The sequence below is a fragment of the Armigeres subalbatus genome, chromosome 2 (assembly GCF_024139115.2).
Source record: "Armigeres subalbatus isolate Guangzhou_Male chromosome 2, GZ_Asu_2, whole genome shotgun sequence".
NCBI classification, from domain to species: domain Eukaryota; kingdom Metazoa; phylum Arthropoda; class Insecta; order Diptera; family Culicidae; genus Armigeres; species Armigeres subalbatus.
The window spans coordinates 220,970,121-220,995,347 of NC_085140.1; the positions used below are offsets into that span (position 1 = coordinate 220,970,121).

General features: G+C 37.8%; 1 protein-coding gene across 2 annotated transcripts in view; it reads left to right on the forward strand.

Annotated features, from left to right (window-relative positions):
• LOC134211692 (nuclear factor related to kappa-B-binding protein) overlaps positions 1-19,847 on the forward strand; it is a 46,382-nt gene extending 26,535 nt beyond the window's left edge. Inside the window, exons 5-11 of one of the 2 annotated variants that reach the window (XM_062688825.1) lie at positions 139-1,159; positions 16,909-16,973; positions 17,037-17,137; positions 18,371-18,572; positions 18,644-18,922; positions 19,286-19,454; positions 19,519-19,847. In XM_062688825.1, the coding sequence (XP_062544809.1) occupies positions 139-1,159; positions 16,909-16,973; positions 17,037-17,137; positions 18,371-18,572; positions 18,644-18,922; positions 19,286-19,454; positions 19,519-19,718 (2,037 nt within the window). In that variant the 3' untranslated portion in view covers positions 19,719-19,847. Of the gene's footprint in view, positions 1-138; positions 1,160-16,908; positions 17,138-18,370; positions 18,573-18,643; positions 18,923-19,285; positions 19,455-19,518 lie in introns of both variants that reach the window. The other variant, XM_062688824.1, reaches the window with a different exon arrangement.
• Positions 19,848-25,227: the final 5,380 nt, after the last annotated feature.

The following is a 25,227-nucleotide window of genomic DNA, read 5'->3' on the forward strand; positions in this document are numbered from 1 at the left end:
ATATTTTGACCTCAACTGTGAGGTCGTCTTCAGTGTCTTGTACTTTACTTGAAGAAAACAGTCACTACACTAAGTTATTATTCAGGATTTTTTTGTTAAGTTAACTTATGGATTAATCTCTTTTTTTGTTTCTTGCAGCCCACTTCGTCGTCGTCTGTCTTACTCAAAGCAGAAAGTGCTACACCAACATCAGGGGTGGAAATTATCAACACGATTACCGTGCCTAAAGGACAGCAATCTGTGTTAACACCTGCGCAACAGAAACAAATTTTGCAAAATTTACTTGCCCAGCAAAACAAGCAAGTTTTCACTTCGAAACCAGTTATCCTGGGACAGTCTGTTAGTTCAGGTACCAACACTGCCTGTATAATAAATTCCGCCAATATTTCAACCAATGTACAAAATATACAACAAATAAAAGGAGCCCGACAGATACAAAAGATCCCTGCTCTTACTCTTTCATCGTCTAGTACCAGAGGCACGTCGACGGTGTTCCAAACGATTGGATCAAGCGTCGGAAGTCCTCACGTAATACAGATAAAATCAGCAGGCAACGTACTGAGCGGAGCTGGTGGTGCTAAAATACGTCCAATTGTTGCGACTGTCAAGGAGCAAGCTCAGATCAAACAATTGTCACAACAATCGTTAATTACCAAAGCTATAAATTTGCCATTGAAGAACGATGGCCAAGAAATTAATGTGGTCAAACCAACAACAAATATGAATGTACTGGTGGATGTGCCCAAGGCTTCTCCCAGTTTGGTCCACACTGCTATTCCAGGAACTTCGGTGACACAAATCATCAAATCATCAGCTCCTATCATTCACCCATCTTCTAATGTGATACGAACTGTGAACGTCAGTCAAGGCACCCCACAGGTTGTAGCTAAAGTGGTCAAAAACGTTGGAGAAAATCAAATTTTATCACTAGACAGCATAATACCCCGGCATCAGCAGATAACAGATGCAGCAATACGGTTGGCAGACCCTAAAACGATGAAGACGCAGCTAATCCACTTGTCAAGTAGTGGTCCCTCTGGTTCGCCCATCGCACAGTACGCAGTAGTGCCTCAGAACAGAAGCATTATTTCAGTTGCACAATCTTCGGCCCATTGCCACACGCCTACGATCTTAACGACCACAGCGAACAGGAGTGCAGGTATGTAGACATGTTTGAAATTCGATACTCCACCGGACTATTCTTTTCTTAAGCTTAATGTTCATTAGGCAGTTTTACAGTTAAGTTAATATATTCATGTGGGTAGCACGATCACCCTATGTGTCAATCAAAAATAACGTCAAAGGTTTTAGGAGGGGAACGGGTCTAAGATTTTGTGGCACTATATATACTAGGTATTCAATAAAGCGAGATAGAGGGGGAGGGAGGGTCTTGAAAGTAGCGGACGTCTTACTTGAATCACCCCCTAGATGTTCAAGCAAGTTTGGTAACGATTTGTGGTAGTCTTTTGAACTTCGTGATGTTTGAATTCTTCTTACGAATGTATTAGATAATTATCGTTTATACTGTGGTATTTAGGCTAAATATCAGGATTGGTTTCAGGCTATCCGCTTATACAGGTAAACTTCGATATAACGTACATATCGATTTCAAAGTTGTACGTTATATCGAACATGAGTAATCATACTTATTTTACACTACTTAAATGTTGTACTATTTTTATATATAAAGCTTAGCTAGCAGTGTGAAACAGCTTTTCTTGTGAACGTAGGAATTGTGGTTCGTTACTAAGAAAAAAGACCCGAAGAATTGAATTCTTCATTTTATATCTATATAAAGCGCAAGAGATAAGAGGCTAAGAGGCACATGAAACACATGAATATTCACTGACTATCCGCGATCTTTAGAGGATGTAAACTAGGGTACGATGGGGTACGTGACTCGCCTAATTGAATATTTTCACTGAAATTTAATTATATACGCCAACATTATTCCGAAAAAAAATTCTGATATCACGCCAATTTTGACCAAATTTATTCGAATTCCGATGGAATTTCTAGAGAAGTTCCTGAATAAAAGTGTGGAGAAATGTAGGATTTTTTCATTTTTTCAAAGGGATTTTCCAATACATTCCAAATGGTATTTCCATTGAGTTCCTAAAAAATCGAAAAAATTCTCCGAAGGATTTTTCGCTGGTATAACCGAAAAACATTATAAAGGAACTTCCTCAGAAATGTTTGAAGAAATTCTGAAGAAAATTCCAGAGGAATTTCCGAAGAAATTTCTGAAAGAGTTTCTGAAAAAACTGAGGAATATCCTAAGCAATTTCCTGCAGAAAGTTCTGAAAGATTTGCTGGAAATAGTTCTAAAGGAATCTCTGGAGGACTTTTTTGAAAATCCTGATTTTTTTGTAATTTTTATTAACGTCTTTTTTAATTTAGAAATTAAGTTAAACGCTAACAGGAATCTCTAACAAAATTTTTGAAAAAAAATCTTGAGGTATTTGCGAAAGAATCTCCAAAGGGATTTCCGGTGGAATTCCTGAGGCAACTTCCTCAGAAATTCTACGCGAATTTTCCCTAACCCCTAAACCAAGATGAATACACTACTAGGTGCTCCAATCTGGCAAGTTTATGGAAGAGAAAAAGGCGGGGGTGAAAAATTAATTTTCAGTGCAAAACGAAAACAAACCCGCTGGCTCTCCCATACTAAAATCCAAGATGGCTGAATAGTGTATTTGGCAGATTGGAACACCTAGTGGTGTATTCATCTTACCCTTTCATCTCTTTCTGGCTACCCATTTCTTTCATTCCTCTTTATTTCTTTGGAGCAGGGAAAAGCCCGTTTGAGTAGAGCACTTTGCGCTCTTTCTCAAATGGGCGCAAAACCTCCTCTTCTTTTCATATCAACAGAAAATACAATGTTTCCAAATGATACAATTTTAGCTTAATACTACTATTCTTAACTATTATATAACTACTTCTGTTTACAATTCCATCTACAATCTATTTCACCAGTTCATTTTGATGTTACGTGTGGCGAGGTGGGGATAATATTAGGAGAAAACTTCTTCGAAGTGCAGAACGAGAAAGAGAAAAGTCAAAAGCAGTATACTATAGAACATTGATTAAATATACGACACATGCTTATAAAGGGCTCATTTTATTTTTTTTTTTTTTTTTTTTTTAAACTATTTTTATTTGCTAATTATCTAATACATGCATTCATCTCTTAGACTAGGTGTTCCGTGTTTTCTTAACACTATCATCCTTATTTGCTATGTTACGCTTTTAGTTATTATTAATACATTTCAATTGCCTCTAGCAGTTAGAATTTTTTCCTCTGGTTGAATTGAACCATGTAGGAATTACAATGTTTTCTACTTAAACTAAACTTAACCTATTTTATACTAAGGGTACAAGAGTTAATCGTTGCAATAGAAGATTGCAACGATTTTTGTCTAAAATTGAAATTATTTTGTTGGACATTTGTTGCAATGTCTCAATATTAGAAATTCTATGAAGTTCATTGGTACTATACCACGGAGGCAACTTCAGAATCATTTTCAGAATTTTATTTTGAATCCTCTGAAGTGCCTTCTTTCTGGTATTGCAGCAACTAGTCCATATTGGCACAGCATACAACATGGCAGGTCTAAAAATTTGTTTGTAAATCAAAAGTTTGTTCTTAAGACAAAGTTTTGATTTTCTGTTTATAAGTGGATATAGACACTTAATATATTTGTTACATTTGGCTTGAAGGCCTTCAATGTGATTTTAAAAGTTAATTTTTGATCTAGCAGAAGTCCTAAATATTTAGCTTCGCTAGACCAATTAATTGGAACCCCATTCATAGTGACAATATGTCTGCTAGAAGGTTTCAAATAAGAAGCTCTCGGCTTATGTGGGAAAATTGTAAGCTGAGTTTTGGAAGCATTCAGGAAATTTTCCATTTTGCAAGTAAGTGGAGAAAATATCCAAACTTTTTGCAATCTACTACAAATGACACGAAGGCTTCGCCCTTTGGCTGAAAGGCCCGTGTCATCTGCAAACAAAGATTTTTGACACCCTGGTGGTAAATCAGGTAAGTCAGAAGTACCATGTTATACAAAATGGGCCCCAGTATGCTGCCTTGGGGGACACCAGCCCTTATAGGTAATCTATCAGATTTAGAATTCTGATAGTTTACCTGCAGTGAGCGATCTGATAAATAATTTTGGATCAGTTTAATGATGTACAGAGGAAAATTAAAATTCATCAATTTTACAATCAAACCTTCATGCCAAACACTGTCAAATGCTTTCTCTATATCAAGAAGAGCAACTCCAGTCGAATATCCTTCAGATTTGTTGAGCCGAATTAAGTTCGTAACTCTTAATAACTGATGAGTGGTTGAATGCCCATGTCGAAAACCAAATTGCTCATCAGCAAAAATAGAATTGTCATTAATATGAACCATCATTCTATTTAAAATAATCTTTTCAAACAGTTTGCTTATTGAAGAAAGCAAACTGATTGGGCGATAACTAGAAGCCTCAGCTGGATTTTTCCGGCTTCAAAATTGGAACAACTTTGGTTTTTTTTCATTTATCTGGAAAGTATGCCAATTGAAAACATTTGTTAAATAAATTAACCAAAAGGATAAAGAGCTCTCAGGAAGTTTTTGATAAGTATGTAGAAAATACCATCATCACCCAGGGCTTTCATATTTTTAAATTTTCTAGTAATAGATCTCACTTCATCCAAATTAGTTCCCAACGAAGGGTCAAAACATTCTCTTGATTGAGAATGTCTTCGAAGCCCGTGTAACCTGATCCTCAATTGGACTAGTGAGACCTAGACTAAAATTATGGGCACTCTCGAACTGCTGAGCAAGTTTTTGAGCCTTTTCGCCATTTGTTAATAAAATTTTATTTCCCTCTTTAAGCGCTGGAATTGGCTTTTGAGGTTTTTTAAGAATTTTGGTTAATTTCAAAAGGGTTTCGAACTGGGATCCAACTTCGAGACATTATTCTCAAAGTTGGTATTTCTCAGAATAGCGAAACGTTTTTAATTTCATTTTGCAAATCTCGCCAATAACTTTCAACGCGGGATCGCGAGTTCTTTGGTATTGCCTTCTTCTCACATTTTTAAGACGGATCAGTAGCTGAAGATCGTCGTCAATAATAATGGAGTTGAATTTAACTTCACATTTCGGAATTGCAATGCCTCTGGCTTCGACAATTAAATTTGTCAAAGATACGAGAGCATTATCAATATCACTTTTGGTATCGAGAGGAATATCAACATCAAAATTCCTATCGATATACGTTTTATATAAATCCCAATCAGCTCTATGATAATTAAAAGTAGAGCTGATTGGATTATAAATGGCTTCTTGTGAGATTTCAAATGTCACAGGAAGGTGATCAGAGTCAAAGTCAGCATGAGTTACCAATTGGCCACACAGCTGACTAACTAAACTAAATCAATTGTAGAAGGATTTCGACTGGAAGAAAAACAAGTTGGTCCATTGGGATATTGAATAGTATAATATCCCGCAGAACAATCTTCAAATAAAATTTTACCATTGGAATTGCTTTGAGCATTATTCCATGAACGGTGTTTGGCATTGAAGTCACCAATTATGAAGAATTTTGATTTGTTGCGAGTCAGAATTTGAAGATCAGCTTTCAACAAATTCTTTTGCTGCCCATTGCATTGAAAAGGCAAGTAGGCTGCAATGAAGGAAAATTGACCAAAATTTGTTTCAACAGAAACTCCCAAGGTTTCAAAACTTTGGTTTCAAACGAAGAAAATAATTTATGTTTGATACGTCTATTAATGACAATGGCGACCCCACCACAGGCGCTGTCAAGACGATCATTTCTGTAGATAAAATAGTTTGGATCTCTTTTAATGGAGAGTCCTGGTTTTAAATACGTTTCAGTTATAATGGCAATATGCACATTATGAACTGAAAGGAAGTTGAATAATTCATCTTCCTTACCCTTTAGAGAGCGGGCATTCCAATTTAGAACTTTCACACAATTATTTGGATCCATTGAAACGGAGTCCGATAGCAATTTTTTGTGTGTACTTTATACCAACCTGAACAGCTTCAGGAATGGTATTTGCTTTGAACATTGCATCAATCATGTTATGCAATTGTTCAGTTAAAAAATCAAAATCGGAAGCAGTCATGCTACCTGAATCGGCAACATGACCATTATTTTCCGTTGGGACATGGGTATAAACTTCATTTTGAGAAGAGAAATTTTGTCTACCAGCAGCGATGTTTGCATACGTAGGTACATTCGAAAAATTGGAATTTACTGAAGTGCTTGCTACCCGTTGACGAGCGGCAAAATTTGTTTGTGAATTGTGGTGGGTATGAATTGCTCGACCGGTAACCGGTTTCGAAATTTGAGCGTTTGAAAAATTTCTACCCGTCGAATCTGGGATCCGATTGGAATTTCCGTCATCAATTTTGCACGGGAATTCAAAACTTTTGCGTGAAGGGCATTCCCAGAAATTGGATTTATGATTGCCCCACAATTTGCGCACTTAAATTTATTGGAATCTTCTCTCACAGGACATGCGTCCTTGGCGTGAGAGGTTCCACCACAAATCATGCATTTAGCATCCATGTGACAATGTTTGGTTCCATGACCCCACTTTTGGCACTTACGGCACTGGGTAGGGTTTTGGAAATTTCCCCAGGCCTGCGGAAATGTTCCCATGTAACACGGACATGAGACATAATACAGGCCTTTTCCAAACTTTTCATATTATTTAGTTCACTTTTGTTAAAATGAACTAAATAAAATTCTTGAGAAATGCCCTCTGGGAAGTACCAGAATGGGATTTCTTTTCATCTTAATTACTTGGACTGGTGAAAATCCAAGTAGAAACCGCCAAATGTTGAACGGCTAATTTTGTCGCCTATTGTTGAACTCCCATAAGAAATGCACGTGGGTTCAACAATAGGCGAAGAAATTAGCCGTTCAACATTTGGCGAATTACCCTAATTGAGATATTTCAATTTTAATCTCATCCAGTGATTTGTCATCACTGGGGAGACCTTTCAAGACGACTTTGAACAATCGCTCAGTTTTGTCGTCGTATGTGAAGAATTTATGGCGCTTCTCAGTTAAATAGTGAAGAAGACGTTTGCGATCGTCAAAGGATCCCGGCAAAACGCGGCAGTCACCCTTCCTAGCAATCTGAAATGAAACCTTGATCCCCTGAAGGTTACTCAAAATCTCATTCCGGAAGCCAGAAAACTCGGCAACAGATACCACAATTGGCGGAATCCTTTGCTTTTTCGCATGAATCGAATCACCTGGGCTAGAGGTAGATTCGATTTGCTCAATTTCATCATTAATCAAATCGAACTGATTGCTCAGTTCGATTGGAGAAGAATTATTTCCGATATTAGAGTTAGAAGGAATATCTGAATTCTCCAGCTACCTTCTATTTTTTCCGCGCTTGGGCAGGACGGTCTTGAAACCTTGTTTCTTTGAAGGAAGTGGAGAATTCAGAGACTCCCCCTTCCTCTTGTTTTTGTTAATACTCATTGCTGAGCGTGGAGACGTGACCTTCTAAGAGGTTTTTTCCCAGAACGGTGTCCCTGCAGGATTACCACCGCTTGTCGGAATTTTACTTCCGCAAACGGGTCCAACGTAAAACGAAGGCACGGGTCCTTGCAAAGATCGTAACGGGATCAGTGGGTACAAATAGCGCTAAGAAGCACCGTTGAAATTAAAATAGCTTCGGGTAGTATTAAAAACTTCCTTCCGCAAAGAGAGAAAGAACCGCACAGCACGAAAGCACGATGCGGTCTGATAAAGGGCTCATTATGTGCGTAATTTGTTCGGGCACCCCTGATGAAAATAAAGGAGCTTGAACGAAGCTCTCGAGTAGGAATATGAATGCTTAAATTTGATAGCAAGGACGGACAGTCAATTTTAGATTGCAAAAGGTCAGAAATAAAAAGTTCTTTTGATATCTGACGACGTGTACTTAAGAGCTCTAAACCTATCAGTCCGCATCGTTCTTCGTAACTGGTCAAATTATTTGGGTCGTTCCAGGGAAGGCGACGCAGGGCGAAGCATACGAATTTGCGCTGAATGGATTCAATGCGCGATATACTATTTTGGTAATACGGAGCCCATACAACACACGAATATTCTAACAAAGACCTCACCAATGAGCAATATAATGATTTGAGACAATGAATATTATCGAAATTTTTTGCTATGCGAAAAATAAAACCTAGTGTTTTTGAAGCCTTGGATGATATGAAAGCGATATGATCCTTGAAAGATAGTTTAGAGTCTAAAAACACACCTAGGTCCTTAACGACAGATTCTCTCTTAAGACTTGTAGAACCAATTTTGTAATTGAAGTCGATTAACGTGCGCTTACGGGAAAATGAAATTATGGAGCATTTATCAGCATTGAGAACCATGCGATTTAATTCGCACCATTCAGTGAAAACTTTAAGCTGAGATTGTAAAACTAATGCATCACGGACGCCGTTGATGACCCAGTATAGTTTAAAGTCGTCAGCAAAGGAGAGCTTAAAAGATTTAAGTTGCATATTTACATCATTGAGATAAACCAGAAATATCAACGGCCCAAATGACTTCCTTGCGGTACACCTGAGGTGGCGGGAAAATAAACTGAAATGGAATCACCAATCTTAATGGCCATTTCACGGTTGCATAGGTACGAATCGAGCCAACGAAGAAATGATCCAGGAAATCCAAGGCGTTAGAATTTGGTAATAGCAATTTTATGATTAATTTTATCAAATGCTGCCGAGAAATCAGTATAGATGGCCGACGACCCGGCAGAGCCCGAGCAGGAGAAATTACCTCAAAAATACCTCATTCTGTTATTGATACCATACTCTGTTATGAACTAGCCTTGCATAAGAGGTAAAATACCAAAAATTCATATGCACAATACTTCGGCCTTTTGAAATTTGGCCTTTTGTATCATTCGGCCTTTCGTGGTTCGTACTGATCCCCAATACTTCAGGCATAACATACTCTGTTATTACAATACCAAACGCATCACAAATTATTATTTGTTTGGTATTGAAATACCTAAGTATGTTATGCCTAAAGTATTTTGGGATATACATTTTTGATATTATTTTTTGGTATTTTACCTCTTATGCAAGGTCGAGGTCGTCGCTCCTGCTCGGGAGAGCAACTCTGTTCACTGCGGGCTTACCAGTTAATCGTCGGGTGGCTTGGGGTGGCTCGCTCATTGCTTCGTTGCAACTCGACCAATAAGAAGGCCGATCGACTTTCAGCGGAAACAATGCCGGATTACGCCGACTACGGAACCAGTGAATGACGGCGGTTCTTGCTGGGGTTTTCAACCCAAAAACAGTGGGGTTGTCCTCAACGTATTCTCTTGTTCCATACACTTTTTTCTCTACTCTTCAACTTCCTACTTTGATAAATTTGTAACTTTGTAACATCCGTTCGCTTCAAAATACTTTGGAATAGTGACCGCATCCCAGGGTCATGACCTCCTTTTCCAGGTCAGTCACCTCGTCTCGTAGTATCGACCCAATTACGCCACCCCTGACTATTTAACGAAGGTGCTTCTGGCCCTCTGGTGTTGGGTTGGAGGACTATGGTGAAGGAAATCCAGGAGAAATTCCAGATGGAACAATTCCAGAAAGAATTCTGGAAGGAGCTCCTGAAGGAATTTCTGTAGACATCTAGAAATTTCTTCGCCAATTCTATTTGGAGTTCCTTCCTAAATTCCTTTAGGAATAGCTTAAAAATGCATTCAGGAAACTCCGTCGGAAATTCTTTCAGGAATTCCTTCAAAAATTCCATTGGAAATTCTTTAAAATATTCCTCCAGAAATTACTTAACGAATTCGTTTCGAAATTTTTTTTCAGATCTCTTTTAGAAATTTATCAGAAATTATTTTGGGAGCTCTTACAGGGACACATTTTAAGTCTGGATCTACAATACCAATACTTTACTCGACATTGGCTGACTTAGACCTGAAAACAACCCGTCAACAATTCTGACTTTGACTAATATCCACTAGACATTTGTCCACAGGATTCTATAACATTCCCCAGAAAACCATACCCCAGAAAACCATTCCCCAGAAAACCGTTCCCCAGAATGTACCATTCCCCAGAAAACCATTTCCCAGAATGAAACATTCCCCCGAAAACCATTCCCCAGAATGCACCATATCCCAGAATTTTTTTCATACCTTTAAAAAGATTCCTGCAATGGAGAAAAATGATTTTGGCAACTAAAAAACTGGAATAAAATGAACGGCTCGGAAAAAAAAATACAAAGGAGTACAGTTTAATCTGATATAATAGATTATGTTATACAAATATATTCCATTAGTCTTCAAACTTAAACTAATGAATATTAGCATATGGGGTCCATGGTTCGCCGTGCGGCGCAGCTTAGTCTTGCTGGTATGACATGACCGCTGGAAGGCTCTGCCACATCGAATTTTGAAATACTGCTTCTGATCCTGCTTATACAATGGAGCTTAGTTGACCAAAAAATGCTATGACAGTTTTCGAAACATTTTCACGCTTAAAATGTTCGACCGTGTACTTTTCTCATTGTCTTGGTTCACTTGATAAAGCACAATGCGCGCCGCAATACTTCCTGTTTCGACGGCATGTTTTAAGGATTTATTCACATAAAGTAATATTTCGGTGAAAGCATTTTATTGAAATAGAAATCCAATCATTCAATGTTTTAGTTGCCACCCGTTATAAGCCTAAATCACTCATTGAAAAAATGACCTTATTATATTCAAATGCGTGCTTTTCTAGAAGTGTTCAATTATGATTCACCTTATTTCCGGCAAATGCTTATAGTAAACGGGCATTCCTATGTACATGGGACATTTATGCGTGTAATGGCAGTATTTGTATTTTTTTAGTTTGTTCAATGCAACTGTAGATTTTTATAAGTGCGGGTAAATACATATTCCAAAAGAAGGCATCATCCACTTGTTTGATATACTCCGTGCAAACGAGTGATTTGAAAAAAGGGGTGTTTCAAGCAAATGTGTGAGTCTAAAAAATGTATCACTCATTTGCCTTTTTCCGAGCCAATGCGCATTTTAAAAGAAGGAATCATTCGTTAACCATATTTCGGGAAAATTCGTGCCTTTCAAGAAGGAATTATTCACTCATTTTTATATTCTTGTTCCTTATTATGAACAAACGCGTGTGAAGCACAAACATATTAAAGACGTTTTAAAAGTTTTTAAATCATCGACTTAATTGCCTTATTCCAGGCAAATGCGTGGGTTCCTATTTGATTCCTCAATCAAGGCATGCTTCAAAATAAGAAGAAATTTTTTTCTGTTTTGGGGTCAGAATAGACGTGACCATATGCTAAGCTAAGCCAGAATAGACGTGACTATGCTATGCGACGTGACGCGACAGTGCAGTTTGACAGTTCATTGATAATAATTGTTATTCCTTTGCGTGAGTCGCGTCGCGTCGCATCGCACATCGCGGTTAGGGTGTGGCCAGATAGACGCGAAATGCAATGCGAAGCGAAGCGTCCATGCGATTTGACAGTTCCTTATTATTGATTGTTATTCCTTTGCGTGCAATTTTCGCGCGACGTCGCGTAGGCGCGTCTACTCTGGCAGGAACTTCTCTTTGGCGTGCACCTTAAGGTCATTATACCAAAAGGCACATTGTATTTGAAACTATAGTTTCTAAAAATTACCTCGATGGCCTTTGCACATCCAACTCATCAACACAAATGATTATGGTGACTTATTATGAAATCATGTTTATCTATATATTATGTTTTCTGGGGAACGGTACATTCTGGGGATTGATTTTCTGGGGAATGGTACATTCTGGCGATTGGTTTTCTGGGGAATGGTACATTCTGGGAAATGGAATTCTGGGGTATGGTTTTCTGGGGAACGGTTTTCTGGGGAATAGTATAGAACCGTCCACAGAATATGCCTAAAACCTCGTGAAGGTGAATCGCGTTGGAGTCCAATTAAAAATCGACATAGCGCTTTAAAGGGCACATAACTCGAAAAGTAAACGACAGGCAAAAGCGGGAAGTAGTTTTTCACCTTTGCTCACTTGCAGCACACACGAAAAAATGGTTTACAGATGTGCTAACCGCCTAAATATTCACATTTGTGCGAGCAAAAACGCGAGGTGAGGGATAGCACGGCCATTGTGCCTGCCATTTTTGGACGCCGCCGTAACTCACCTTAACTCAATATCATCCAATACCTCGGGAGAATTCTGATGATAGTTCAAACTGGGGAAAACAGTAACTACCCAAGTAACAATTTCAAGACTTCATAGATTTATTTAAGTTTTTTAACGGCTTTATCGCTGCTTTGATCAATACCGCGAGATTAGCCTTATTGGAAGACTTGTTAGTAGCTATCTTCAAAATCATAATAAAACGTTCAATTTGAGCATCTTGAGAGGAGTCTTCTTAGACTTTCAATTCTTTTGAAAAGAGGCTTCCCAAAAGGAGGCCTCTTGTAAGGAGACTTCCAAGCATTTTGAAAGGAAGTTCCGAGCCCCATGAGAGAAGGCTTCCTAGCCTCTTGAGAAGAGGCTTCCTAGCGTGCTGAGAGGAGGCTTCTGAGACATTCGATATTTTATCAACGAAGCTACTGAGCTTTTCGGAAAAAGGCTTCATGTCTCTCAATCACAATCCTCTAGACTCTAGAATTCAGTCACTAGACTTTTTGTACATTAGAACTTTCGTTGCACACTATGCTTGTTGTAGTGGGCAGATTTCAACAGATTTTGATAACTCGAACCATCGATTTTTCTTATTATTCTTTTCCATCGCTTTCATATTTCATATTATTTTTGCGGCTCTTCGTCTATCTCTACCGAAGGCCAAACTGTTTCCTCTTTTTTTATTCATACATATCTCATACTCTTGCTCTCCGTCTATTTCCACCAGAGAGCAGGTTTTATTCGATTTTTTCCATATTTTTATCAGTGCTTTTCCTTTTCTTGCTTCATTCCTCTCTTAGAAATTTCCCCCTCCTGCACCTCTTTTACACATAAAAATATCACTGCATGGCTAGATTCTAACAGCGCCATGTCGCGTCCGAGCGAATATCCTTAGGACATCCGTCAAATATCCGGATAATAAAATAAAAAAAATGAAATTTTCGGCGAAAAGCATGAGTTATTTGAATCCAAATGAAACTGTCGATCAAAGCAATCGGTTTCTGAATGCATATGTGGCCATCATTATCTAAATGTGAGCTCGATTGACAGAACGGGATAAACAAAAAGACCATTCAGATACGAATTGATGATACTTTGCCTATGTATCACTAGAGTCACATGTTCTTGCTGGACATACTTGTGAGTACACAGCCCACGATAATTCAGATATTCGACGGATGTCCTAAGGATATTCGCTCGGCCGCGAATATCTGAACAAAAGCAAAAAGCAGTTTTTTTTAACTAAAGGCAAATATAACCAAATGAAGCATCCACCGGATATAATTATGTCTTCGTTATTTGGAGACTTTGCTAACTGGAGACTGTGTTTTCTCCTCGGTGGATGGTTTTATTACTGGGGGGTGGTACAAGCACGTGGCTGTATTTCTCGTCAATGACTGGATGACGGTAATTTGAGCCTTAATGAACACTAAGCTGCAAGGCGACTCTGTCCCAGTGTGGGGATGTAATGCCAATAAGAAGAAGATGGAACGGCAAAACCGCAATGTTTACATTTAATTTTTGTTGCCGGAGCTGTGTATAAGCTATTTGATTTCTGTAATGCAGCTGCAAAGGTATTCACCTTCTCGTATAGCAACTGACAAAGCGTTGTCATTGATGCTAGCAGATACTGTAAGAAAACAAGCCATTTAGGGCCAATTTCTTCACCTCCGCTTAACTGTTAAGCGATGCTTACCCATACGTTTAAGCCTGGTTTAGTGCCTAAGCGGAAGTGAAGAAATCGACCCTTAGGGCCAATTTCTTCACCTCCGCTTAACTCTTAAGCGGTGCTTACCCATACGCTTAAACCTGGTTTAAGCACTAAGCGGAGGTGAAGAAATCGGCCCTTAGAAGCAATATTCCTGTTGACTGTTAAACGATTTGCCGCGGATGCTACTAGGGGTAATGACGGCTTTGGCAGGTTTTGTTCTATTATTGGCAGGGGGGTTTTTTATGACTGATTATGCTCAAATTTGGCCCAAACATTCTTTGCATATCAAAGAATATTGTGGCCAAATTTCATAAAATTCGGTCGACAAAAACCCCCTGCCAATAATAGAACAAAACCTGCCAAAGCCGTCTGTTCCCCTATATGCAGGTCGAGAAAATGTTGCCTAAAAACAATTTCAGTGTTTGATGATGCATAAAATTTATTCAGCACAATATGCTGATAGATGTTTGAATAATAGTTGAAATAATGCTGAAAGTATAATTTTGAAGCTTATGTACTTAAAGCAGCATGTAAGACTCTTTCTAACTTTTATACAGCACAAAACTGAAAATAGCGTTAGTAAAACAACCTAAGAGGTATGCGAAGAAGCACATCCATAATTTTCTTTTTATTTATATATGTCAAAGTGACGATGTTGACAGAACAGCAGCTATTGAATCTAGAGATCAGGAGTTTGAATCTAGGTTAGCAACAAAATTGGTATTTCAGTTTCCACAAAAACACATTGAATAAACTCCGAAATTTACACTCTTCCCAAATAATTATTTTATCAAATTGAATTCAGTGGCTGTATAATGCTTATTGATAATACAACAAAGCCACAAATCGGCCATCTTAGAAACCACGTGCTTTTCAAAGATGTTTCAAGAGCACGAGCTGAGAGCACCGCAACGCGCATTGAAGTGAAACATTGGTAAAATTGTTTGCCTACTTATGCTGAACAATCGACTTCAATTTCAGCATTGTACGAAAACTATTACGTCAGATTTGGGCTTTTGAAAATGGGAATAGAAAAACATGTGGTGAATTCAAAATTCACCACTGGATTGATTGTGATTATTCAAGTTAATAACTGTGCTGACCTGCTGAAAAGTCACTAAACTGCGAGGCGGCAATGTTCCAATGGGGGATGTAATGCCAATAAGACGATAAAGTATATGTACTATCACCAAATCTTAGACACTTCCCCCTAAAACTTGTGACGTCATTTTTTAACAACCCCCCACTCTGATGTGAATCCAGCGCACTTACTTCCGAAGTTGGGTAATTTGCCTGTACCGAAGACAGATTTTTCTCGAGATACAGGCAAATTAATTATTATCTTGAAGATAACTCGTCCGGCTCAAACCTTTGCCCTCTAGTATGTGATGGGATCATCCTCATATGGTTTGGTAAGCACAAAGTAAAAGTATGATCTTTCAGGGAGATGTACGCTCTTTTGCGGCAGAATGGGACTACCCACGAGAAGAATAAAATTGATGCATTAAAGCAAGTTTTACACATGTTTCATGTTTTTATGCATTTAGAGGGTGCTTGGTGACCTTGTGTCACTGCTTCTGCCTCATAAGCAGGAGATTAAGGGTTTGATCCCTGGCCCTTTCCAATTTCCTATTAGATAATTTCGTTAATCATATAACTCAATCTCTTTGCAAATCAAATTCTCATTGCTAGCAAGTATGATTCTAAATATAGAATTGTTATAAAAAGCTGCCTGTTACTTAGTAGCAGTAAATAAAATGTAAAAATAGATTGGTATTCATTTGTACCCGCATACGAATGCTATATACGGTCGCTATGCTCGTGCAGGCCTCATACATGTAAGAATGTGTGATGTTAATGTGCGGGTAGCGATGGTGTGGTAGACGTGTGCGTGGTATTAGAATCCAATAGCATTCAAATTCTAATTGTAAAAATGAATCCCATTAGAATTCACTTTAATACTTTCTCATTACTCTAGTACTTCTAATTCTCATTCATATATTCCTATCCCATAGATCGCATCACTTACCAAAGTGAATCCAGATAATATATCCCTTCATACTAACACAATATCCTATCCTAAGACTATCGTGGAGATGCAGAGGTATACTCGGTCTCTAGTAGCAACGAGAGTTGAACTAATAATCCTTCCTTCCCTTGATGACCGTAAGGACGTGGCCGGCGCCGTGATTGACTTAGTAAAATGCATTGAATTTCCGAAATTTGCACATTGAGAATGATAGCTAAACCCAAGCTCCATTCAATTGGTTCCCTGTGCAATTTCGCAAGTTCTAGTCAATCACGGAGTAGCAACTACGAATTGTACGGTTATCCTGCTCATGCTCATGCTCATGTTTCATGTTTTTATGCATTGAAGTTAATCATTTGTGAATAAAAGATAGTCATAATAGACTACGTCGTTAGGTCTATTGGCGTCGGGAAGGTATCGATGATGCAATCACTCGCCCACTGAAAAACGAGAACTGCTCTGCACTTGCCACAAGCTCATGCGTAATTTTTTTGGAATCTAGGGATTAGGTTTTATGACAGAGTTTCGTTTTAATTAACGGCTTGCCAACCAATAATGTGATAGGAATAAAAGGATGGTGTATATTTTATATATGGTTACAGAAGCGAGATTTCAATTATTTCGAATTCTACCCGCTATCTGCTAGAATTGGTCAAATGGTAGGTATAGGATAGAAGTTATAAACGGTATGAAGTCCAGGTCCAGTCCTAAAGATTTCTAGGAACTGATAAATATATCGGAAATAAACTAAGTAGGAGGAATTGAACGGGCCAGGGATTGAATCCACAACCTCTTGCGTATGACCAGATGACCACCAAGTCGATTAGAAATTTAAATGAGCATAACTTAAGTTTTATCGAAAATCACTTTTTCGTTATTCCCTTACTAAAAAAAATCAAAGTGTTCAAAAATGGTTTATGTACCAATTTTCCTGGCTACGGTTGATATAACAATGTTTGAACTTGTTTTTTGTAGATCCCAAGTCAACCCATGTCCTCGCTACCAATCACGGTACGGTAACCAGCGTTAGTCACACACCGGTAACATCTGTTGCGCTGAGAAGTGGATCCGAATCTGGTTCTAATTTGTTGCATTCTGTACAGGCAACACAAGGACAGCTGCAACAACAGAGCATCCCACAAGTGATCACCAAAATAACCGGTTCACCGAAAATGCTCTCTGCAAAAGTACGCAATGGAACTAGGTAACTACTTCATATTTCTTTCTTTTTAATAATTTATTTTCCATTTATTAATTGCAAATTGAAATAGTGATTGGCTTATTAATAAAATATATTTCAAAATAGATTCTATATATGAAATACTCATCTCGCTTTTCCTATAAAACCAAGGAGCACGGACGGCTTCAATAATTTAGTAGGAATTTAACTCATATGCTGATAAATCATACCAGAAGCGAAAGGTGTTGTATGGTGGACTTTTAAAGCGAAGTTTGTTCAACAACTTCGTTTAATAATATATTATTCCAATTCTAATATACTACCAATTCTAATATACATTCTAATATATCATTTCATATAAGTTAGGATAACTAGTTTTTTAGATTCGTATCGAATGGAATTTAAACAACAAATTATATAACAAAGTTATAAGAAATATATAATAGTGATTAAAAGTTAAAAACCCATTGGTTGTGTCAAACTCTGACTAAATCATTGGAATCATCACTGCCAGCGAATATTGGTCCATGCATGTTTCAATCATGATTCAATATCGCGTAAAACATAATTCACGATAGCTGCGAAATTTTGTATAGGCATTGTAATATTTAGTAGGCGTTTAAGGTATTCAGCCAGGCATCTCTAGTGCTTTGTTTGCAGGTCGAAAAGCCAAAACTGTTCACATAGGCTTTTTATAATTTAGTTTTCTTATTTATAACTACAGTAATATCCCGATTTTATCACCCCCCTGGTGAATTTTGGGGTGATAAAACAGGGTATGTGACAAAATTAAAAAAAAAATATTTCCATTTTTTCAATTCATTCCACAAATATAAATCATTTTATGCCTTGGAAAGGCCAAATGCGTGAACGGTACCCGTTATTTCTTGTCGAAATTGCTTACAGAATATTTCCAAGGTACTCAGAAGTCGTTCATAATAAACAACAGGCGGTGAAAGTTATTTCATGAAAATCAATGTTGTTTGTGGTATTATTTACGAAAATAAAAAGAATGACAAAATTTTTGGGGTGACAAAATCGGGTCGAAAACGTGATAAAATCGGGACGTGATAAAATCGGGTCGAAAACGTGATAAAATCGGGGGTAGACAAAATCGGGGAGTGACAAAATCGGGTCAACACTGTACAACAAATTTATATGCAGGCGGTCCGAAAATTATTTTCAACTTCTTGGGCCTATTTCAATTGTTTGTTCTGTAATCATGCTCTCGATGACGTATTTTATCCTTTTTCAAAGCTTCATCAATTCGTCTTCAATCAACTTTGCGACTATCGGAGGTAACCCACTTATAATAGCTAGCAAGCCAGCAATTAGACCTGAAACTATCCAACACAATGGAGCAAATGCTGTTTTTCAAAGCACCCCGGTCTCTACTGAATCCGCCAACATCGTGTATGGAAGGCAGGCCGTCAAAGTCCAAGGCAATATTGTGTCCCAGGTAAAACATAGTTCTTACTCAAATCGAAGGAAAACATTACATAATCATACAAAATTATTTTTCATCATCAGGGACACGTAAATATAGTCAATGCTCAACAAAGTGGAAATGCTTCCACTCAGAAACTGCTGCTAAACAATCAACTCGTGAAAGTAAGAACTGTCCCCCGGCAGCCCCATCAAATGCAAATTTCCTTCGCACAGCAACCAGGTGTTACCACTGGATTGGGTGCCAATACAGGCATTAGTGTGGTAAAAACCCCTAGCGCTGGCATTGCTTTAGAACAGCAGGATAAGCCCACGATGAGTAACGTTGTGCAAAAGCCAACTGTTGTGGCAACACCTATTAAGGTTAGTAGTTTAATTTTATAAAATGTTAACGAACAGAGAATTATTTAAGCTCGTTTAGTGGAATGTCGTCACTTGCCGTAAGACGAGTTGGCTTAGTACTCTTCCAATTTGTTCAACACTTTGCTAATTGATATGTATTTCGACCTCAACTGTAAAACCGTCTTCAGTGTATCGAACTTGACTCGACTTGCCGCCAAGTACGAATCACCAAAGATGCTCTTTCCGTTGAGGTCGAAATATGTATCTGTAAAGATTACTAAGTGATGGAATCAAATGGAATAGTACTAACTCGTCTTACCACAAAAGAAACGGAAAACGTTTATGTTTATTTTATTTAAAAAATATTTCATTATGTCATTTAAGGCCACCCAAAAGGTTGGAATCCGTTTAAACCAGCCTACCCAACGGGTAGTACTAGCCACACAAGGAGGGCAGCTAGTGACACAGCAAATAATTGTGCCCCAAGGATTTCAAGGAGGTGCTTTTAATATCAAAAGGTTAAAAGTTATTCCAGTCAATAATCAACAAAAAGGTAAGTAAAATAAGACACAAATGAGGTTGATGTTCTCAAGCAATTGGCAATGGTTTATTTTTAGGTTCAATATTACGGCCCCAAATTATTACGACGCAAAGTAAACCTGCAGCATCCTCAAATAATACAGCAACATCATTGAACGTTAGCGATACTGCTATTGATGGCAGTAGTAAATTATATCATGTTTTCAATGCCAGTTCAAGTAGTACCAGTAATCCTAATGACAGTGTTGACATAAACCTAGACCCGAACACAAAATAAATTATTTTATAAGTATACATAAAATGATCATGATTGTCAAAGTGTACATTGTATATTATTTATTGATTCTTGTATAGTTTTGCTTGTCAAAGTTTTATATTGTTCAAATAAAGCCGTTTGAATCATCAATGTTTGTTTGCTTGTTTATTAGAGACACTTCACACCACCAGGGATACATTCGTATCAGAGAGTATATATATCTAAAATGTTGCTTTGCAAATTTTGGAACTTGATTTGAATTTCAGACATTTTCCTCCTTTTTTTTCAAGAGAGAGAAAACTATCTCATAATCATCATCTTCCATCTCATCAGCTTCATCTTCTCCTTCTCCTGTCCAAACGAATAAACTGTCAGTTCTGTGCGCACAAAATAGATGACCATTGTTCGTATAGTTCTTAAGCCCTCCAACCATTCAGAGTTGCTCGTATAATAGCGTTTAGTCTCAAAACACCATCAGTTTCTTTGTGCTTACTTCACCATTATTCAAGGCATCTCGCAGACTGGTAGTGCTAATGTAGTTCTCCTGCCGTTCTTTCACATATTTTCGGCAATGCAGAATAAGATGCCGTTGACCTGTGGAATTTGGTCGAAAGTAGCTGTTGGACGACTGGACAAACTCTATCTGGTGGGTCGCTGGCTCGGACACTGTTTTTTGCATCCCATACTATCGACGGCCTACGTGCATATTTGCAGTTATGTTATAAAAACCCTAAGTGAAGAAAGCGAAACGTATGTAGCAACATTCTAACATCGATTTTGGTGCAATGCAGTTGAAGTTTGAAGTTGCAGTTTGGGAAAATTCAATACTCATGAGGCGTTTAAGGTGATTATACAATAAAGCCAGAAATCGGCCATTTTTGTAAACCACGTGCTTTTCCAATATTTTTTTCAAGAGCACGAGATGAAAGAACCATATCGCGTATGGGGCTGAAATAATGGTAGATCGTTTGCTTAGTTATGCTGAACAATCATAATTTGAGCTTCGGCACTGTACGAAAACTATTACGCCAGATTTGGTCTTTTGGCAATGTATGTAGATAAACGTGTGGTGAATTTGAAATTCACCACGGGCTTCATTCTATAATCATCTTAAAGCATTTAACCGTCGTTAACCTTCTGTCTGTGCTCAAAAAAACTTACGTTGTCTGTGCTCTGGGGTCAAATTGACCCCAATTGAAATTGCTATAACTTTTTTAATGTTTGGCCGATTTTAGATTTTTGGGGCTGTTTCGAATGATAATTTAATCATCTTTCAGGTCGTAACCAAAGATTGACTATTGGTGGGCGTGTACATCGCGGGGAGGGGTTTTAGTGAACAAGGGTACAAAAACAGTGATTTTTCATGATTATTTTATTTATATCCGAAAATCCTACCCATTTTGAACTGCACTTTTTTTAAAAAAGGTTATGTAGGAAGTCGTGTGCTTTGGCATGAGGCGTTGATAAGTTTAGAACTTGGCCGCCAGGTGGTGGTATATTTGAATTCATTATTTTAGACTATTCAAGATATTCCGATATATAGAATTCTCCTCAGTGTAAATATTCTTATCGCACAAATTTAAAATTTGTTAAAATGGCGTCTTGATCAAAGGTCGTCTAGTGGGAATGGACTGTCTTGTAACGGAAGTAATAATTGGGAATTTAGGCGGCAAATTGGCTGATCTTTGGTTACGCATGTAGACCCAAAGGCCTTAGTTCCAGGGTTTTCTTGCATGACCTAAAACATATTCTGTGAACACATTCTATTATTTGCAGCATCGCTGGAGTAGGTTGAATACAAAGAAAACTTTTGATGAAATGCTACAAACCAAAATACATCAGATCTCACATGGAACAATATACTCAAATATAACAGCTCACTAGCGCCGCATCTTGGAAGAAGTACTCATTATATTGAGCACCGTTTTGTAGTCCTTGACATCCTGAACAATGTTGCCGAATACAAATTCGGGTGTAGGTATGAGCGATCTCAAGCTAAAGCAATATTTCAAACATGCAAGAATATTGCAAGTACATTAGCGCTGCCTATTTGTAAATTTCCAAATTATTTATTCCGTCACATGACAGTCCATTGTTGCGATAAGAATATTTATAATAAGAAAAATTCCATATATCGAAATTACTTGTGCAGTCTAAAATAATGAATTCATATATTGCGCCACCTAGCAACCAAGCTCTAAACTAATCAATGCCTCATGCCAAAGCACACGCCTTCCTGCATAACCTTTTTGAAAAGGTGCAATTCAAAATGGGTAGGATTTTCAGATATAAGTAAAATAAGCATAAAAAATCACTGTTTTTGTATCCTTTTTTACAAAAACTCCTCCCCGCGATGTACCCGCCCTCCTATAGTCAATCTTTGGTAACGATCTGAAAGATGATTACATTATCTTTCGAAACAGCCCCAAAAATACAAAATTGGCCGAACATTAAAAAAGTTATAGCAATTTCAATTTGGGGTCAATTAGACTCCAGAGCACAGAGAACGTAAGTTTTTTGAAAAAAGTACACTGTAGCGCATATTTTCAGGATTTTTCAGGAGACAGATCTCGGCGAGTTTTACCAAGCTACCAAAAAATTAGGATAATTGGTTGAAAACTAAAAAAATGGTAGCCACTCAAAGTGGCCTGGGGTCATATTGACCCCAGAGCACAGACAAAAGGTTAAAGCAAGCTATACCCCGCATTTCTGGCAACCCGAATGATATTCTGTTCTGGTACATCCTTTTTTAGGTGTAGCCTTCTGGTGGCCCGCATCAATTTCTTCCCTTTAGGTGCTGTCCACAAACCAAGTACATACACCAAATTTTCACATTTTGAAACCCCTGCTGGTGGTTTACAACGGCTAAGTAGCGGCAGGAAGTAGAGATGCCATTTTGGCTAATTCGAGTTGAACACGCAGAAAAAACTACGTTAAAAACAAACATATTCTAGGTAAATCCAAACACAAATTCTGTTTTTTCTTTCATCAAAAATAAATATGTTTGGATCAAACATATTGTTGCATTTAAAACGAACGAAAACTTTTTATTGAATCAAATGTGCGTTTCAAGTTGTTTCAACCAGCTAAATGTTTGAAGCAAACATGGATATTATTGTTTTGGTTCGACCACTCATAATATTTTCTTATCGATTCTACCTATTTTCATATTCTGGTAGCATTTGACTACCAGATTTCACAATTCCAGGCGTTCATATTCCATTTACTTACCTTACTGTACCTGAAAAACATGCTTATAATCAATTTGGAAGCAAGAAAACATATAATTCCATTCTTGCTCCTGATCCTCTGCTGACTTCCGATTGGGTCCGATCCGAACTGGAGTTTTTGTTTACTTTTGCAAGAGCGAGCGAGGGCTACCCTAGGAATGGGCGATACCGATACGATATATCGGGAATCGATATTTTCGCTCCGATTAATCGATTTTTTGAATCGATTTTACTATGTTCGATATTGAACCGTATCGATTTTTTGTTACTGATATCGGATTTCGATTTTTTTAGGGTGAAAATATAGCACATTAGGCACAATCTGTTGAAAACAGCGAATCTTCGATGTGTGATTCGATGATCTGAAATAGGAAATCGAAGTTTCCATTTTTATTTTTTATTTTTTTTATTTTTTATTTTTGCTCGTGCTTTTAAGTTTTTGGGCGTATCGATATATCGGAATATCGGTGTTTCAACGCCGATATTTTTCGGCATCGATAATTCGAAAATAAAAAAATCGATTCGGCAGTATCGATATTTTTCCGAAAAACGCCCATTCCTAGGCTACCCACTAGTGTATGCATGAAACAAACAGGGATTTAATTTGGTTTTAAGGTTCCCCCAAACACACGCGACGCGACAGTCGCGACGCGATTCTATCGCTTGGCGACAGCGATTCTGTCGCCGTTGGTATGGAAGCGTAAATATAACATTGCCTGCAGCGACCCAACGATAGAATCGCGGCGACTAGTTGTCGCCGTCGCGGCGGTGAAATCGCTTAGGTCTGGGGGAGCCTTTAATTTAGTTTTGAATATAAATATGTTTGATTCAAACATATTACCATTTTGGAAATAAACATGTATATTTTTGAAGCAAATGGATGAAATTTGTATCCGTGAACCTAACATAACACCGGAAGCTTTGTCATCCTGCCTGTCTGTCTGCCCTTGTTTTTTGGTACGCACATGCTCGTATGCTCTTTGCGTTATGACCGTCTACGAGGTACAAATATTAATAATTATTATTATTTAGAATGTTTGTGATTAGGAATATGAATTTATTCAATAAAGGTCACTTGTCATAAGAAGAGTTTGTACAATTCCATTTCTAGACCAACATTTGAAAAGGGCGTTACTGCCGAAATTTATTTCTCCTGATTTTTTGTTCACATATATAGCTTTATATGTAGACGAAGAATAAGAAGGAATAAATTTTGGCTATTACGCCCTTGCAAATGTTGGTCTAGATTTAATTCCACCACTTAATTGTATCTTGACAGATACGTATTTCGACCTCAACAGTAAGGCCGTCTTCAGTGTCTCGTACTTGACTCGACTCGACTTCGAAAGTCGAGTCAAGTACGAGACACTGAAGACGGCCTTACTGTTGAGGTCGAAATACGTATCTGTCAAGATACAATTAAGTGGTGGAATTAAATGGGATTGTACAAACTCGTCTTATGACAAGTGAAGACATTCCACTAAAAAGCTCAAAATAATTTTCTTATCAATAAAGGTGTTTATTTGAATATCAGATAACATAAATTCCATGAAAACTCAAGAAAGTTATAGCTTGTTTTGTCAAACAGTTTATGCGTGTAATTTACATAATTTGGAGTTTAGCTTCTAGTGTTACCACAGATTTTTGAATCTCACAAAAGCAAAAGAAGAAAGAAGTGATGAGAAAGACTGTGAAGTGAAGTGGGACAAAAATTGCAAAGAGTATACCCGATTCTTTTTTTACACGGGGGATGCGTTCCGTGTAAAAAAAGTTTTCAGTTCAAAATTTGAAAATCCGTGTAAAAAAAAGTTTTATGATTTCTCGACAAATCATGCAAAATGGAGCAAATTTGCAAAAATTTCATATGGGATTTTTTTTTACAAGGCCGTGTAAAATAAATACGTGTAAAAACAGAATCGGGTGTACATGTAGCACCCGCGATGAATCCAGATGGGCCGAATCTAAGTATTATCTGCCGATACAACTGAATACCATAGAAGATGGGTTCGCTAATGGCCCGTTTACATATTCGCTAGTTCTAGCGGACAATGCACTATCCGACAATACTAGCGCGATATTAGCATAATGTAAACACTATTAGCAGATGACAATTTCTGTTTACATTATGCTAATATCGTGCTAGTATTGTCGGATAGTGCATTGTCCGCTAGAACTAGCGAATATGTAAACGGGCCATAAGTATATAACCAATTGCCAGTTTACATTTTCGCTAATTCTTGTGGACACTGCACTATCCGATTATACTAGCGTGACAATAGCATAATGTAAATGGCCCGTTT